The sequence below is a fragment of the Microtus pennsylvanicus genome, chromosome 3 (genome assembly GCF_037038515.1).
Source record: "Microtus pennsylvanicus isolate mMicPen1 chromosome 3, mMicPen1.hap1, whole genome shotgun sequence".
NCBI classification, from domain to species: Eukaryota; Metazoa; Chordata; class Mammalia; order Rodentia; family Cricetidae; genus Microtus; species Microtus pennsylvanicus.
The window spans coordinates 76,964,532-76,980,196 of NC_134581.1; the positions used below are offsets into that span (position 1 = coordinate 76,964,532).

At 53.6% G+C, this 15,665-nt stretch overlaps 1 protein-coding gene across 5 annotated transcripts in view; it reads right to left on the reverse strand.

Annotated features, from left to right (window-relative positions):
- The window catches only part of Usp2 (ubiquitin specific peptidase 2), a 28,416-nt gene that overhangs the window by 8,766 nt on the left and 3,985 nt on the right, over positions 1-15,665 (reverse strand). For 3 of the 5 annotated variants that reach the window (XM_075966247.1, XM_075966246.1, XM_075966248.1), the window contains exon 2: positions 10,803-11,638. In XM_075966247.1, coding sequence (XP_075822362.1) covers positions 10,803-11,597 — 795 coding nt within the window. In that variant the 5' untranslated portion in view covers positions 11,598-11,638. Of the gene's footprint in view, positions 1-1,563; positions 1,978-10,802; positions 11,639-14,361; positions 14,452-15,665 lie in introns of those variants that run through there. The other 2 variants (XM_075966250.1, XM_075966251.1) reach the window with 2 other exon arrangements.

Below are 15,665 nucleotides of genomic sequence, written 5' to 3' on the forward strand. Positions count from 1 at the left end.
CTGAACTTCCAAACACCTGGCAAGTTCTTTTTTTCCCCCTTTCTTAGACACAGGGTCTCACACTATGTAACGCTGGCTGACCTAAAATTCACTGTGGAAATTCACTATGTAGACCAGATTGGTCTTAAACTCAAAGCTATCCTCCTGCCTCTGTCTCCCAAGTGATGAGATCATAGGCATTCACCACCATGCCCGACTCCACTTGCCAGCTCCTGACTGCTCTGTGTAGAATGGGGGGGGGCTTACAGGGCTTGGCGGTGGGGAGGGGAGCAGGGCTGCTCTAAGCCAGGCCGATATTCTTCTGCCATGAATAGGAAATCAGGAGCTCCAGGGAAAGTCAGCACTTTCCATTCCAGAGAGGAACAAAATGTCCCAGGAGTGACCTTTCTCACAGGGCAAACAATCCTACCTCAGGGCTGGCAGGGAAAGAGAGGCTAGGATTGAAAAGGTGGGACAGAAACCCTGCGCAGCCAGCCTCTCCCAGGGACCGCACAAGGAACCAATTCCAGCGGGACTCGGGTGCAGGGTGCAGCCTTGAGAAAGTTTGGACCCGGAGCTTCCTTACACTCAGCCATCGGCAAACCTAGCTTTGACTCAGTAGCAAGTACTGGTCTAGAGAGCAGATGCCACTTCCATAGTAAACAGCACTCCTCTGCCAGGGCAGGAGTGGGGGCTCAAATACCCTGTCACGGGCAATGCGGGTGACATCTGGGGATGGGCCTGTAGGGACGGGGGACTGATATTGTGACTTCACACTGGAGACCCCAGCTGAGTGGCATTTTTGCTTTATCTGCATGGTGAGGGTCAGCCATGTGTCCTGGCTGCAACCAAGAAGCCCGGTGTAGCCCTGGCACGGGGCAGGGCACGCACTGCCAACACGGGAGCTGGTGCCTGTTACATAAGACCTGTCAAGCTCAGGCCCCTTTTCTCGTTCCCAAAGGGACAGTGGCCAGCCTTAGCCCCAGCATTACTCCACGAGCTGCTTCAATCAAGGAATCCACTGCCCACTCCACACAAGTGAAGAGGGCCAGGAAAAGAAAGGGCTCGTTCTCACACCTGTCTACAACCTCTGCCCTTCACAGGGTCAAAGCACCCTGACAACTGACCCCCGGCAGAGAACCTATTTGGGAACGGAGACGGAGAGGCAACCCCTTTGATCCACCTTCCGTGCTGGAGTTTGGCCTTGGAGGAGTCACCCCCAGTCCAGCGTGCCGTCTGTTCCCCCTAGTCACACACCAGCCCTAGTCAAGGTTATTCTCGCCTGCACCTGTCTTGATAGGTGACTGGAATTAAGAGGCCAAGAGCCACCAGGTGCCCGGGTCACCCAGGGAGGCAGCCAGAGACCTTAGGGAGCTTGGATATCAAGAGGGGAGGAGTCTGGGGCAAGCCGGCGATTTCCAGGGAAGGGGGCATCCCTTGCCAGGAGACCCTCGGAAAAGAGGGGAAAGATCTGGGAAAGAACGTCCCGGGGTTCAGAGACTCGTGGTGGTCTGGGGTTGATCCCGTGAGGAAGCAGGACCCCAGACCTTCGGCGTGGGAGGTCCCAGAAAAGGGCCCGCGTACCTTAGCTTTGTTGAGCAGAAGCCCCACGAAGGTAGAGAGCAGCAGGGACGGGGACAGAGGGGAGCGCGGCCGCAGCTCCTTGGCGAGGGCGGGAAAGGGGGCGGCGGGGGGCTCCTCGGGCAGGGTCACGGTGTATGAGGTACGCATGCTGCGGAGCGGGCGGTGGGCTATGCCCCCAAACCGGCGCGGCTGACCAAGGGGTTACGGGGAGTCCCCGCGCCGTGCCACAACCCGGACACAGAAGCTAGTAGAGATCCCACAGGACCCCGTCGGTAACGCGGGGCAGTTACCGCTACTGCAGGTCCCAGCGCGCGCTCCTCCGCCTCAACCTCCCCACCGCGCGCAGCCAACCGACCCGGCCCAGCGCTCGCGCCCGGCGGACTGGCTGACCCGCCGAGCCTCCAGCCGCGCGACGTCAGCGCCGGGGCGGGGCCGGTCTCGGGACCACGCCCCACCCCGCCTCCGCCCCGCCCCTGGAGCCGGCACGCGGACTCCGGCGAGGTCTCAGGACCTGCCCAAAGCTGCTGACCCCGAGCCACAGACACGCGGGAAACCCTACTGGGGCAAAGCGGGGACGCGCTGTCCCTGGCCGGCCCAGGGGTTGGACTCCACGGACAATCTTTGGGGTCTTTGGGGGACGACCCCTTAAGATCAAATGTCAGTCAGCTTGGAGCGACTCCGCCCAGGCAGCAGTTGTGAACTTTGGGTTGCAGATCCTTTTGAGACCCCAGCGACAGCTCTCTATTTTTCAGGACAAAATGCATAGGCGCACACTCTCGTCCACCTAGGACTTCGTGACGCCCAGCCTCCTCACGTCTGCAGGGGTCGAGGAGCCCCGGCCAGGAAAGACTCCCGAACGCCTCCCGGGCTGAGCTCCGCTCCACCTATAGACCTAGCCTACCTAGCCCCTATCAAGAGAGGCGGTGTTCGTTTTATAAGGTACAATAGGTCATTGGCCCTTTTGGCTCCAGGAAAGAACCATTTTTGGACCTTCCTGACCTTTTACCCAACTCCATCTCTTATAGAACCTCAAATTTAACTTTTATAAGAGGATGAGAGGAAGACGCTCCTCCTGTGTGTGAGGTAGGGGTGGTCTTGTGTGGGGGTGGTCTCTGGCCTCCACGTGGCCAACGCTTAAAGGCCTAGGTCTAGGGAGAGGGGTTTGTTTTTGATGCTCCGCCCCCTCACCTAACAGGGAAGCGCAGGAATTTGCCGAGAGAAAGTATCTTGTTTGGAGCTTGCAGGCTATTTTTAGCTAGTATTTTTAGCGTTTAAAAATACTCGGAGAGGCAGCAGTGTGCGCTGTTACTCATCTGTGGGTTGCTTCTGTTCCTCCCGGCAAGCGCATTCCCACATGTACACGCGTACCGCGCACACGACCACAGCCACATGGGGACTGCGTCCGAGATGTTTGCGTGGGTTGTACCCTAGGCCACCCACAAAATAGGAATCTGGTGCCAATAAGGTGGGGAGTACGGACAAGTCTCTCACCATTATGTCCCCAGCAGTGATAAGGGAAGGAGGCGGGAGCAGAAGCCACTAGGCATTTAGGGCGGTCACGGTTCGAGGCATGATCTTCGGACTTTGCCCCAACCTTGGACCGTGGACACACGGCGACAGCCCTTTTATCCAAGCTTCCGTCTTTGCAGCTACACCCTTTCCCAAGGTGCAGCTCCCACACTGGGCGCATCAACGCTCGCATTTGATCACAGCACTGCTGTGTGATAACTAGAGCATCGTGCACGTGGTCCAGGAGGCTGTAAAGCAGTCTGTCTCTAGCCTCTTTCCATGATCATCACCCTCGTGCCTCTCAGGTCCCAGCCACCAACTACCTTGCTCCTATTCTGCTCTTAAGAAACAGGGCTCTAGCTGGGCAGACGGCCCAGCAGGTAAATGTACTTGCCTCCAAGACCGACTGAGTTTGATCCCCGGGACTCACATGGTCGAAGAAGAAAACCGACCCCCACAAACTGTCTTTTGACTTTTTTATTTTGACACAGGGTCTAACTAGGTAGCTCTGAATGGCCAGGAACTTGCTATGTAACCTCATAGAGGTCCTTTGTCTCTGGCTCCTGCGTGCTGTGATTTAAGGCAAACCATGCCTGGGTTATTTATGTATTTTTAAAGAACCACAACTAGGCCAGGTCAGGTGGTAGTATGTGCCTTTAGTCCCAACACTCAGGAATCAGAGTCAGGTGGATCACTGAGGCCAGCCTGGTCTACCAAGCGAGTTCCAGGACAGCCAGGGCTACAGGAAGAAACCCTGTCTCAAAAAAGCTAAAAGGCCAACCAACCAACCAAAAAAAAAAAAAAAAAAAAAAAAAAGAAAGAAAGAAAGAAAAAGAAAAAGAAAAAAAGAAAACCACAACAGAACTAGCTGAGCATGGCACCCCTATAATCCCAGCAGCACTCGCTGAGGCAGGAGGATGGCTAGTTTGAGGCAAACCTGGGCTGCATAGCAAGATTCTATCTTAACATTTTCTCTAGCAGTGTAGCTGATTAGGTGCCATGCTCCTGTAAATAACCTCTTATCCATGCCCCTGTTAGCAACTCTAAGGAAACTTATTGGGTCACCACAAAAGGGAAAAGGGGAAAAGTAGAAGAGGGACTCCTTGGGAAGAGGTAAGAGAGGGTGATCGGAAGGAGCTAGGGGAGTATGATCAAAAGATGTTAGGAGCATGTGTGAGACTATCATAATGGATTCATTATTGTGTGAAATCACCCTGAGGTGAGGGCTGGTAAGATGGCTCATCTGGTATAGGTGATTGCCACCGAGTTCCAACCGTAGGTTCCTTACACCACATGGAAATAAATTTGGCAACTTATGCTTTGCCTTCCACCCCCGTGCTGAGGCAAGGGTGTGACCACACACAATAAACGAATGTAATAAAAACACTCATGCTGGGATGCAGTTCAGTTGGAGTGTTTGCCTAGCGCACAAAGCCCTGGATTTAATCCCCAGCACCGCATAAACTTACATATATAATACCGTGAGATGAGACGTTCAAGGTCATCGCTAGCTGTATAGTTAGTTCAAGGCTGGCCCAGAGAATGGCCTAATGTGTGTGCACACACACATACCCCAAAGCTGCTGCTATTAAGTCCCTTGAAAGACCAAGCACTGGTCTGTGGGCTTTATATTACCCTAGTTAATTTCCATAATCATGCCATGAAACTGTAACTATTACTTTAGTTTATAGGTGAAGAACCTTATCGCCCAGAGGGGTCAGTGTTCTGATGGAATGCAGAGCTAATAAATGACCGTGTGGAGCTCGGAACCCAGACTGTCTGATGGCCAAACTCACACTTTTAACAAGGGCTAGAAACTCTAGGATGGTCCTCCTTTCCTCCGCCTATTTATACATTCTAAAAACTTGACTTTGGCCAGGTGTGGTGGCACACAACAGTGATTCCAGCACTTGGGAGGTGGAGGCAGGAGGGTTGTAAATTTGAAGCCACTCTGGGTTACATAGTAAGATCCTGTCTTTAAAAAAAAAAAAAGCCAACCAACCAACCAACCAACACACCAGTTTTCTGAGCAGATGGAAGCCCCTGGGTTTGATCTCTTGGACCACACAAACCAGACCGAATCAACTGCTTGGGTCTGGGGCGGTTCCAGTTCAGTGGTAGAGTTAGGCCTTGAGCTTGATTCCCAGAACTACAACAAACAAAACAGCACCCTTGAGCTTTCTATAAAGCCTTCCCTTAATAATTTCACCCAGTTCTAAATACCCGTTAGTTCATTCCCTCAATTTGCATGCTGTTCATCGGAGTATGTTTCTCTTTGTTTTATAACTGTAGAACTTGCAAATGCTCTCAGATGGTGTGTGGCTGTTTTGGTTGCTCCAGCACTCAGGGACCTCCTCTAGGACAGGGTTGGAGGTTCCTTAATGAGGTCTTAACGAAGAGGACCAGACCAAGCTCTACTGGGAACACCTGCCAAGCTGCAGTTTTCCTCGTGGGGGAGGGGTGAGCTGTGGGTGGGGGTGCTGCCCAAGAGATGCTCACCCACGGTAGCAGTCAGTCTCTGTCTTAATTACATGCGCACTCCCATCTTGGCCATGCGCCAGCATGCTCTCCCTCTTTCCTGGGATGCAGGAGGTTGCAGGGGAGGTGTGGGTGTTTCTGGGAGCAGGGAGGGACAGATGGGGAAAGCTGCTGCATGGGAGTATTTTGAGAAATCTAGGGTGAGGGAAACAGATTCACACAGCGTCCAGTCTTGTCCGGCAGGTCTGGCTGCTGCAAAATGCAGTCAACAAAGATCTCCAGCTTATTTCTCAACTAGCTAAGTTTCTGTGAGACCCCCTTCTCTTCAGAGCCTTCTTCCTGAAGTGGGCTGGGTGAAAAGGAGATACTCCTTTAGGGTCTGAATCTGGCTGAAGCTCCATGACTCTAGTCTGAAATATCCAGAGCCCAGTGGGCTAGACTGCAGTCCCAAGGCTGCCATTCCTCTGGGGTAGGGCAGGTCATTTTCTTTACCTCAGTCAGGGTTAGCTCTACAAGGACAGGGACCGAAACCGAAGCAGTTGATTCGGTCTGGTTTGCTGCTCTCAGAACGCAGTGGCAGCTCTGACCAGGTGACAATGCTTGGGCTCAGGAAGCTGTTTCAAGGCCATGGCCCCAATCCTTGCAAGTGTCTGTCGTTGTCACAGAAACAGACTGCGGGCTTGATGGAGGCCTGGAAAAAGCAGGGGCTCTGGGTCTTGGGGAGGGGCTGGGCTTGGGAAGGGGCTGGGCTTCCAGTCCACAGTGCACCTTGGGGAGGAGGGTCAGTTTGCCCTTCTGAAGATCTACAGGAAACTCTACCTCCTTGTGTGAATCAGACCCCCACGGGTCAAATGTTCTGTGCTCCTCCAAGCCTCAGGAAATCTGGCCTGAACCAGCCAAATTCTAGAAGCCCACACACTTCCTTCTCTTGCCTAGCTCTGTCTCGGGGGCCAGTTTTATGTATCCACTGAGGTAAGAGGGGACAAGGGACCACGTGTACAGCTCAGCTCTGAACATGATGTTTGTTTCTGAGGCTGATGGTCAGTGGAGCGGGTCCCCCAGGGGCAGGGAACATTTTGCTAGGCTTGGATTAACTTGTGTTCCTTTGCTCCACCCCAGCAGGGTATTAACTTATGGCGACATCCTGGAGTTTGTGTGTGTGCTGTGTGTGTGGGTGAGTGTGTGGGTGTGTGGGTGAGCGTTGAAGGGAAGACAGAATGGATGGAGGGTTATGGGCACCAATTAAGAAGTGGACCTGGGTAAAGCAGTGCCAAGAATGGTGCCAGGTTCACAGCCTGTAGTTTTCACGGGATGGAGACGTTAGGACTGCACTGTTTCCAACATTTGGTCCCAAACCCACTTCCCTTCCCTCCTAAGTAGTGAGAACTTATCGTGGCCACGGGGACTCTAAGTGTTTCCTCTGAGTGACCTTCTCAGCACAGACTGAAGCCCTCAGGCAGTTTGGCCTCTTTAGAGTGTCTGAGCCTGGCTGGGGTGGGCCAGGAAAGGATGGGTCCCAGGGTCAATCAAACAAGAGAGAGCAGAGGTACAGTCCAGTGTGGCTGAGTCAACAGAGAGGGAGGGAAGGAGACAGGAGAGGGAGGTCCACTTTTTGTCCTGGAGTTCTTGGGCAGTCACTGCCACCCTCCACTTGTTCTCACTGCGGGGCACCATTCAAGTCCAGAGTCCCACCCGAGAGGTGGGTCACATGAGCTTGGTTTATATAATCTCCCTGTCACTGAGCAGCTGGAACCCAAGGCTTCAGAAGATGAGTCAGGCAAACAGGACCAAGAGATTCCATCACTTCTAGAAACAGGTCCCCCAGCAGAGAGAGAAAGGGCAGGGCGGGAAGATTGTGTGTGGCAGAGGACAGCCTAGACCCGGCTTGGGTCCCTCAGTTCCTGGTTCTGTGTGGAGGCAGGTGCCTAGCCTGCTGACTGTGCTGAGAAGGGACCTGGGCCAACCCTTGGCTCTTCCCGGGGAGAGGAGGTGAGGCCTGGGCGGGGCAAGTGCAAGGCGGAGGCCAGCAGGCAGGGTGCCAGGGCCGGCCAGGGAGCAGCTGGGGGGTGGATCATAGAGGATTAGAAAGGATTGTAGGGGTTAAAGCACAGGCCTGGCAGTGCTCAGTGGGAACAGCTTGTCCTTCCATAGGCCCTGGGAACACAAGAGGTGGGGCGGAGGGGGGGGCAGCCTGGGTTGCTGCTCTCTGGCTTTAGACTGCAGGGCTGAGCCACCTGGGCTGGCTTGCCATCCTCACTGAGAGAGTGAGTTTACTCCTTACCCCTTGGTGGCTCCTGGCTCATTCTTCTCTGTTTTTGGTGAACCGGAGCCTCAGGGGAGACCCTCACAGTCCCAGGGTTGAGCTGCACCCTCACCCACTACATTCCTCCCTACACGTTATTTGCTCACACTCGGTGGAGGCCGTGAAGCCCCAAGTGAAGGTTGCCCCGGTACTGTTTTAGTGGCTTCAGATGCCTCCACCCTCACTGCTGCTTTGAGCCTTGTGGCATCCCTATGAGGTGGGCAAGGCAGGTGTGAGCACTCACGTTTATAGAGGAAGAAAGGCATCTGAGCCACTCAAGGTTAAAGGGTCAGACTGTGTCTTTCAGAGGTCAAGGGACAGCCTGGCTTATCCTCAGATGACCTCTTCCTTCTCTACCGCTGAGGACACAAACATTCAAACCTGCCTCCTATCGTAAGCAGGTAAGAATGGATTTCTTGAGGTGAACTGAAGGCAGGAGCTGGCTCGCACATTCTTGCCTCCCGAAACACGTGGCCAGGCGCAAAGATGACTGACCTTTCCTGAGCACCTACTGTGTGAGCACCTACTGTGGTCTGAGCACCTACTGCATGTCTGAGTGCCTACTGTGTGTGAGCGCCTACTGTGTGAACACCTACTGCGTGTCTGAGCGCCTACTGCATGTCTGAGCCCCTACTGTGTGTCTGAGCCCCTACTGCGTGTCTGAGCACCTACTGTGAGCACTTACTGCATGTCTGAGCACCTATTGTGTGAGTGGCTACTGTGTATCTGAGCGCCTACTGCGTGTCTGAGCACCTACTGCATGTCAGTAGTGCTCCTCTGGCCCAGTAATTTGTGCAATGGGACCTGTGGGCGCTTTCATTTTACAGAAGTGCAGACAGCTTCACGTGAAGGGAACTGCCCGGGAAAGCTGGGTACTAGGTGCAGAGTACTGAGCTAGGAAGCAGAGCACCGTGAAGATGCTTTGTTTTAGAAAGAAGCCATCTTTGGAGAACAGAGATTACTGGAAAGCTTAGGAGGGGGTGCAGATTTCAAGGCATCTGCTCTCACTGCTTCTGGATACAATCAGCCCCCGGAAGAGAGCACAAGAGGCGGAGGTTAAGTGAAGGTCTATAGGCCAGTGAGACCATGGAGGTCTCTCCTGGCTGGTGGGATTGAGTGGGGCTCAACCTTAGGGCATCCTTGACCACCTAACAGTGTTGTGCCTTGCTTCTGGGTGGGAAGGACGGCGAGGGTGGGGATCGACCTTGCTCAGGATATGTGTTCCTTCTATTAGGTCCTTTCTGAAAACAAGTCTCTCTGGCTCTGGAACGAGGTAGGGCCAGGTATCTCTGGGAGCAGTGGTGGGAAAGGGGGCAGCAGACTTCAGAAGAGTTGTACCCAGGCTGTGGGGATCTCACTCCCAGTAAGGACAGAGCACACTCTTGTCAGGCAGACGATGGGAGTCTGCAGTTCAGTCTTTGGCCAGGAAAGCTTCAGCCTTAGCATGCTTAGGCAACCGGAAAGCTTGTAACAGGGCAGATTTGACGGCACTATCAGAATATCTGGAGCATGTGCTCCAGAGGCCTGGTGAACCACTAAGTGATCCCAGTGCAGGCTACCTGCAGACCCCATGGAGAAGCAAAGCATGCATATACAAGAAGAGTTCCTTTTTTCTCCGCAAAGGAAGAGCCAGCAGAGGCTCCCTCCACCCATGGGAGCATTGCCCCTCATCCTCACTCCCCCGTGAACAACACAGCATGTCCCAGTGCACCCTGCCCCATCCTGTGCCTGTAGCCAACCCTAACCGTTAGGGTCCGAATGTTCTGGGAGACGCAGCTTTAGATCTACCATGACACTTCCCAGATGGCCCAGCCAGGTTGAAACACTTTAAGTATTACCAAAGTTGTCCCAAGACCTTTCGTCATGACACACTTTATAGCTCATGACCCAACTATGGCCCCAGGTCCTGAATGCTCCCCTGAGTGTCTGAACAAACCCTCCAAAGCACCATTTCTTCTTGTGGCACGGCTCTCATTTACCAAGAACTAACTTACGTTCTGTGAGGAGGGGTACACAAGGAAACGGAGAACACGGCACCAGACCCTCTTGTGCACACGCTTGCCTACATATGTGTTCTTCTGCCCATTAATCCACCCACCCACCCACCTCTCCCCTCCCCCAGTCCCTCCTCCCTCCAATCTAGTCACTCATCCAGCCATCCGTGCAAACAGCAGGTCAGCTGAGCTCTGAGTTGCCGGAGGCACCCGGGGAGGGGGGTAGAGATAGGATCATTTGAAATCTCCGAGAGCTCGCCACCTAATGGACACACCAATAACTACAGGAGAGGACGAACGTAGTCACTGCCCCAGGGGAGGTGTGTTCAGGGATTAGATGTGAGCGAGACCATGCCAGCCCTTGGTCAATCTCCAGCAGAACCTCTTCCTTCATTCCAGCCCAGTCAGGGCTGGAGTATTGCGGTATTAGATCATCCCCAGACAAAAGACTCTGCACTATTTTCTCCAAAGACACAAATCCTACTATCCAGATACCCTGGATCTGAGCTGCCAGCATCAGGGGAAGAGTTCTCCTACTCTTGATATCTCATGGGAAAGTAGGGATGGGGTGGGAGGATGACTCTCTTCACAAAGAGAGCACTGTGGTCACCTCCACTCTGGCATCCATCCCTGGATGGACCAGGGCCTACATGGGACCCTGACATTTTGGATGGGAAAGTACAGGGTGAAAAACAATGCAGATAGGGGTGTCGGAACATTCTAGAGCATCTTTGGACCAATTCCCAAGTGTGAAAGGCTTTGGAACCTGGGTCGGCCCTTCCCCTCAGCTCTGAGCCATGGGGCCACCAGCCCTGCTGGGATGACCTCTCTCTTACTTGTCTTCACTAATGCTGCCATCAACCATGGGTCAGGTTGGGAGATCTCTTCCTAGCCTGGTCCTTTATAAGACTGTCGGTCTCCCCAGCCCATCACAGGATCCCCAAGAGTAAACTCACCATGGTGTCTTGCCCTGGGGAATTGGAGCGGCTGGGCCCAGAGACCTGGCCCTTGCCCTTCTCCCACAGTGTGTAGCGGCTACTTGGTCGGTAGGTGGGACTGAGGACTTCAGGGACTCGGGAGGGAGGGGCTTGCGTGAGCACCTGTGGTGCACTGCCCTTGCGACCATAGTTCTCCAGGTAGTCTGTTAGGTACTCATTGCGACTGGCTGCTTGGTAGAGGCCCTGCAAGGCACAGAGCTCCTTACGGGTGCGGGCCAGCATGGGGCTGCGGCCCAGGTTCCCCGGGTCTATCCGGTAGCCATCTGAGGTCCGGTAGCTATCTGAGGTCCGGAGGCTGGAGAAATCCCGGGCCAGGTCTGAGTGGCTGTTCGATTTCTTCTGGCTCAGGGTCACCCCCTGGTCTCGGGCACTCATGGGCAAGTAGCTGAGGGAGTTGCTGGTCACTCCATACGTGAATCCACTGCCTCCATTGAGTCCGTTGCCTGAAGGCCTTTCATTGCCCCGGGTCTGGCTCTCAGCGCGCTTACTACCCCCAATGAAGTCAGGTCTCAGCAGGGGGCGGCCCCTGTCATAGTCCAGGATGGAGGAGGGGCCGTAGGTTCGGGGCCGAGGGAGGAAGCTGGTTGGGGAGACAGGCTTGAAACCAAGTTTTTCCTTCTCCAGGAAGGAGGCGGCCAGGTTGGCCCCATAGGAAGAGGGAGTGTAGGTGCTATAGCCCGATTTGGCATAAGGGGCATCTGTGTAGCGGGACGACTCTGTATAGCGCTTCAGGGTGGAGGAGAGCTGGGACATCCTTCAGGGTGGCACTCAGTGGGTACTGGGAGCCTCATGGGCTGAAAGACAAGGAAAACAGTTGTCAAAGTGTCCTGCAAGGTGCCAGGCTTACCCCGTACTTGCTCTTTATGCCACGCGGGCCACGACCTTAAGACCTAACAGGCGCTACTCAGGGCCTGCCCACAACAGGCTGGCTAGCTTCAGAGAAACACATATGCAAACAGGTATGTACACGGGCTTGTGTGTACCCATGAACACACTAGAAAAATCAGTATTGGTCTGTTGCAGTCTCACTTGGTTCTTCTAAGACCCAAACATGCAGTTTCCCAGCCCCCCTCTATGTCACACACAATCTCTAGGCAGATCCCACCCTGGGCTTCTTCTAAGTCTTGGCAGGAACTTAAGAGCTGATGGGAATTGGAGGAGTCCCGCCACCTTCATTGCCTGGACTGAGGACAAGGAGCATTTTGAGTTACAGCTGCTTTCCTGCCTTTGGCAAGCAATACTCCTTCAGGTACAGACTTCCCCCTGGAAATGTGCTGGTGACTACAGGGTCAGATTCCTCAAGAGGAAAAAGAGGTCTCAGGAGAGCACGTGGTGAGGGAGTGTCAGGGCTGGACACGACCTACCTCAGTGCTCTTCCTTGGACACAGGCACCTGCTGCTTGGTCACACAGCGAGGGGAACACTGGCGACATAGAACCTATCTATTTTCTTCCCTGTGTTTGGCCTAGTCTATGTGGAGATTGAGAACCTATGGTCTAGGAGGTTTCCTGATCAAAGCAGGTGCCAAACTACTCCCAGAGTTACTTGACTTGTGCAAGAGGCGCCCCCTAGAGTCGAGATCCTGTACTGCAGAGGAGAGTCCCAGATTGAAGGTTTTTGCGGATTAATCACTGAATGTGGAGGTTGGACAGCCCTGAAGGTCATGCATTTTTAACCTCTCTATCGTACAGATAGGAACAGTGGCGCTTGTTTGCCCAAATTCACATGCTAGCTAGAGTCAGGACGGAGCCCAGGTCGTGGCCCAGCACTCTTTCCCCTCATCAGAGTTAAACTGGTCCAGAGACGCCCAGAATCCCTCCACCATGGGGCAGCAGTGGAGAAGGTGCTTTGGAGCAAGGAGCAAGGAGCATTAGGCTCCTTTCTTCGGGCACTTTTGAGTTAGGAGCTCAGGTGGAGGCCTATCCAGGACTCTCAGAGTAACATGTGGTTTAACTCCCCTCCCCCCATTCCCCGTGTGTGTGTGTGTGTGTGTGTGACACACACATGAAAGTCAGGGGGCAACTTGTGGGAGTCAGTTCTATCTTTCCACCAGGCAGGTTTTAGGGTTTGAATGTGGGTCGTCAGGTTTGGTGGCAAGTGCTTTTTGACTTGCTGAGCCATCTCACTGGCCCCAGGGTTAGTTTTGACTCCCCTGTGACAGGCTAGCTGAGCAAAATTACCCTAGTTATTTAACCTCTTTGAGCCCCAATTTCCTCACGTGTAAATGCGCATAATAATCATCAGGAATCCTATCTCGTTGTTGTAAGGAACCAGTGAGATAATAACACGTGAAAACATCTAACAATGGTTATTATCTCCTCCGTGGCCCCAGCCTGGCAGCCCAGCTCCTCCCTTTGTATGTAGTCTATAATAATGGGAGGGCTGGCCATCTCCTGGCTTGGCTGGCTTAACCTCAGCTCGGGCGCCAGCCCCCCCCCCCCCCCCCGCCATCCCCAGTGAGTTAAGTGGGCAGTGTGCAGACATCTGGCCATTCAGAAGACACGGGCTCAAGCAGGCCCACAGCTTGCTTAGGCCAACAGCCCCGCTTACTAGGGCAGCGAGAAGTTTGTGCCGAGCCCCAAATGCAGAGAGCTTGGCAGAAGGCTACAGGAACTCAAGCTACTCATCAAGGCTTGGGATAGAGGTAGAGGTGCAAGGTGAGCTGGTGGCCACAGGACAGAGACCTCCAGCAATTTTGAGTCCTGGCTGGCATCAGAGAGCCTGTCTATCTCTACGGTCTGTCCTTTCCTTGCCTGGCTCAGGGGACACCAATACCCCGCATGCACACCTCCTTATCCATTATGTTCCCTCCTCCCATGCAACTTCCACTTTGCTCAGGGAAATAGTAACTGGGAGAGGATCTGAAGCAGGGATAGAGGGAAACCATGGTGGGGTGGGAGGTGGCAGGCAAAGGCTTAGGGATGGGGGCAGGGGATCTGTCCTGCTCTATTTCACTTTGGAGAGCTCCATCAATAATGCAAAGTCAAAGAGACTCCAGGTCTCAGGCTCTGGACTCTGGGACGTACAGCAGCCAATCAGATTGCTCCTCCCCACGGCTCTCCCTCCCTTCTCCCACACTGAGGCTCCTAGGGATTGGTATTCTGCGGGCAGTGCCCCAAGCCTGTGACCTCTCTTAGCCCCGAGAATGACGCACAAATGCCCAGGCCAAATAAGATACAGCAACAGGGACAGACAGTGTTGGCACTGTTAAGGCTTGGACACATCTTCTAGCGCACAGAACCCTGGGGAAGGCTCCCCAATCCCAGCTCTCTTGCCTGCTCCAATCTGGCAGGCAACTGCCAAGCCTCTCTTCTCCCCTCCCCCCAGTTCCACCAGTTACTCCATCACAGCCTCTGGGAAACTGCCACTCAGCTCTGATGCCTGCCTCCCAGTTTCCAGGGCTAGGAGAGGGTTCTCTTGCACATTCCACCCCTCTAAAATCCCCCTACTCTTAATGGAGAAAAGTCCCAGGACCTTCTAGGTGAGAGACAATTTAAGCTGGTATCCCTTGGCATTACCTGGTTCTGCAGTCCCTGGAGGCTACAGAATGCACCATGGGCGGGAGCTTCTGCTGGGGATCTGGCTGTGGCCTTGCTGCGCAAGACAGGGACAGGAAGGGCAGCACTCACATGGCTTCGAGTCTCCCTGTTGCCACAGGAACGGCTGGGACTGAATGGCTCTTTCATGGGGCAGTGGGAGGCCAGCCTATTGGCTGGGATCCCCCATACTCCTCCCTGTCCAGTGTGGGGCCCCTGCTGCCTGGCTCCTTTCATTGTTTATCCACAACTGGCAAGTTCAGGCATGTGGCTCCTGACTGTGCCTCCCCAGGTGCCTACCACCTTGGACAAGGCGAGTAGTCCCAACTCATGCTCCTTCTTCATGCCATCTTTACGGAGGTGTTGTTGCTTCCCTTCTGAGGTTCCCCCATCATTTTGCAAAAAATTTCCCCAGAAACTGGCGTGCTGGCATTGTTGTGCATAGATGCATTCAGCTTCCTGTGGGGGACACGGGAGCTATCCAGCTGTGGCTTCCAGCCAGCTGGTCCCACACCCCTATAGACCAGGCACTAAGCTCACTGGGGATCTTGTATGCAGCTTCTGATTTTATCTGCCGGACAGCCTCATACCATATGCTCAGGGCTCTCCCTAGCCTTCCTGGTGGTGTGCTCAGATGTCGAATCCTAAAGTCTCAGTGTGGATGCAAGCTTGAACTTTTTCAGATACATAACCACTCAGGCTTACAAACATAATTGAAAAGGCTATTTTGTCTATATTAAATTAAAATGAAAAGGAAATCCATAATTTTAAATGGACAAAAGATTTAAATAGTGAATTTTTGGGACAGGTCTTACTTTGTAGACTAGGCTGACCTCAAACTTTGCATCTTATCTCACGTTCCAAGTGCTGGGATTATAAGTATGAGCCACCACCCCTACCTAATGGGTCTTTCAAATGACGTTTTTATCGCTCATATTTCAGAAGGTTTTAACATTTAAAACTGCACTGACTTGGGCTATGCTGGATTAACTCAGTCCTCCTGGCTGCTTTAAGCAGTAGACGCTAACAATATGTCTACTTGCAGATATGGAAATACTTCTTTCATCTCCCAGTGAGCTGCTGTATTACCAGAGCTGGACGGGACCTGTGCTCGGCCCTCTACTGTCACTCTGAAACTATCCCCTGTCCCCGGATTGGGAGGGTGGGCCTGTAGAATCGAGAGAGGACCCCCTTCAGGATGCAGATGTCCGTTTCTCTAGGAAACACTCCTTCCTGCAGGAGCAGCCCCTGGATTTTCCACTGTAGGGGAATGAAAGTGAAGCCTG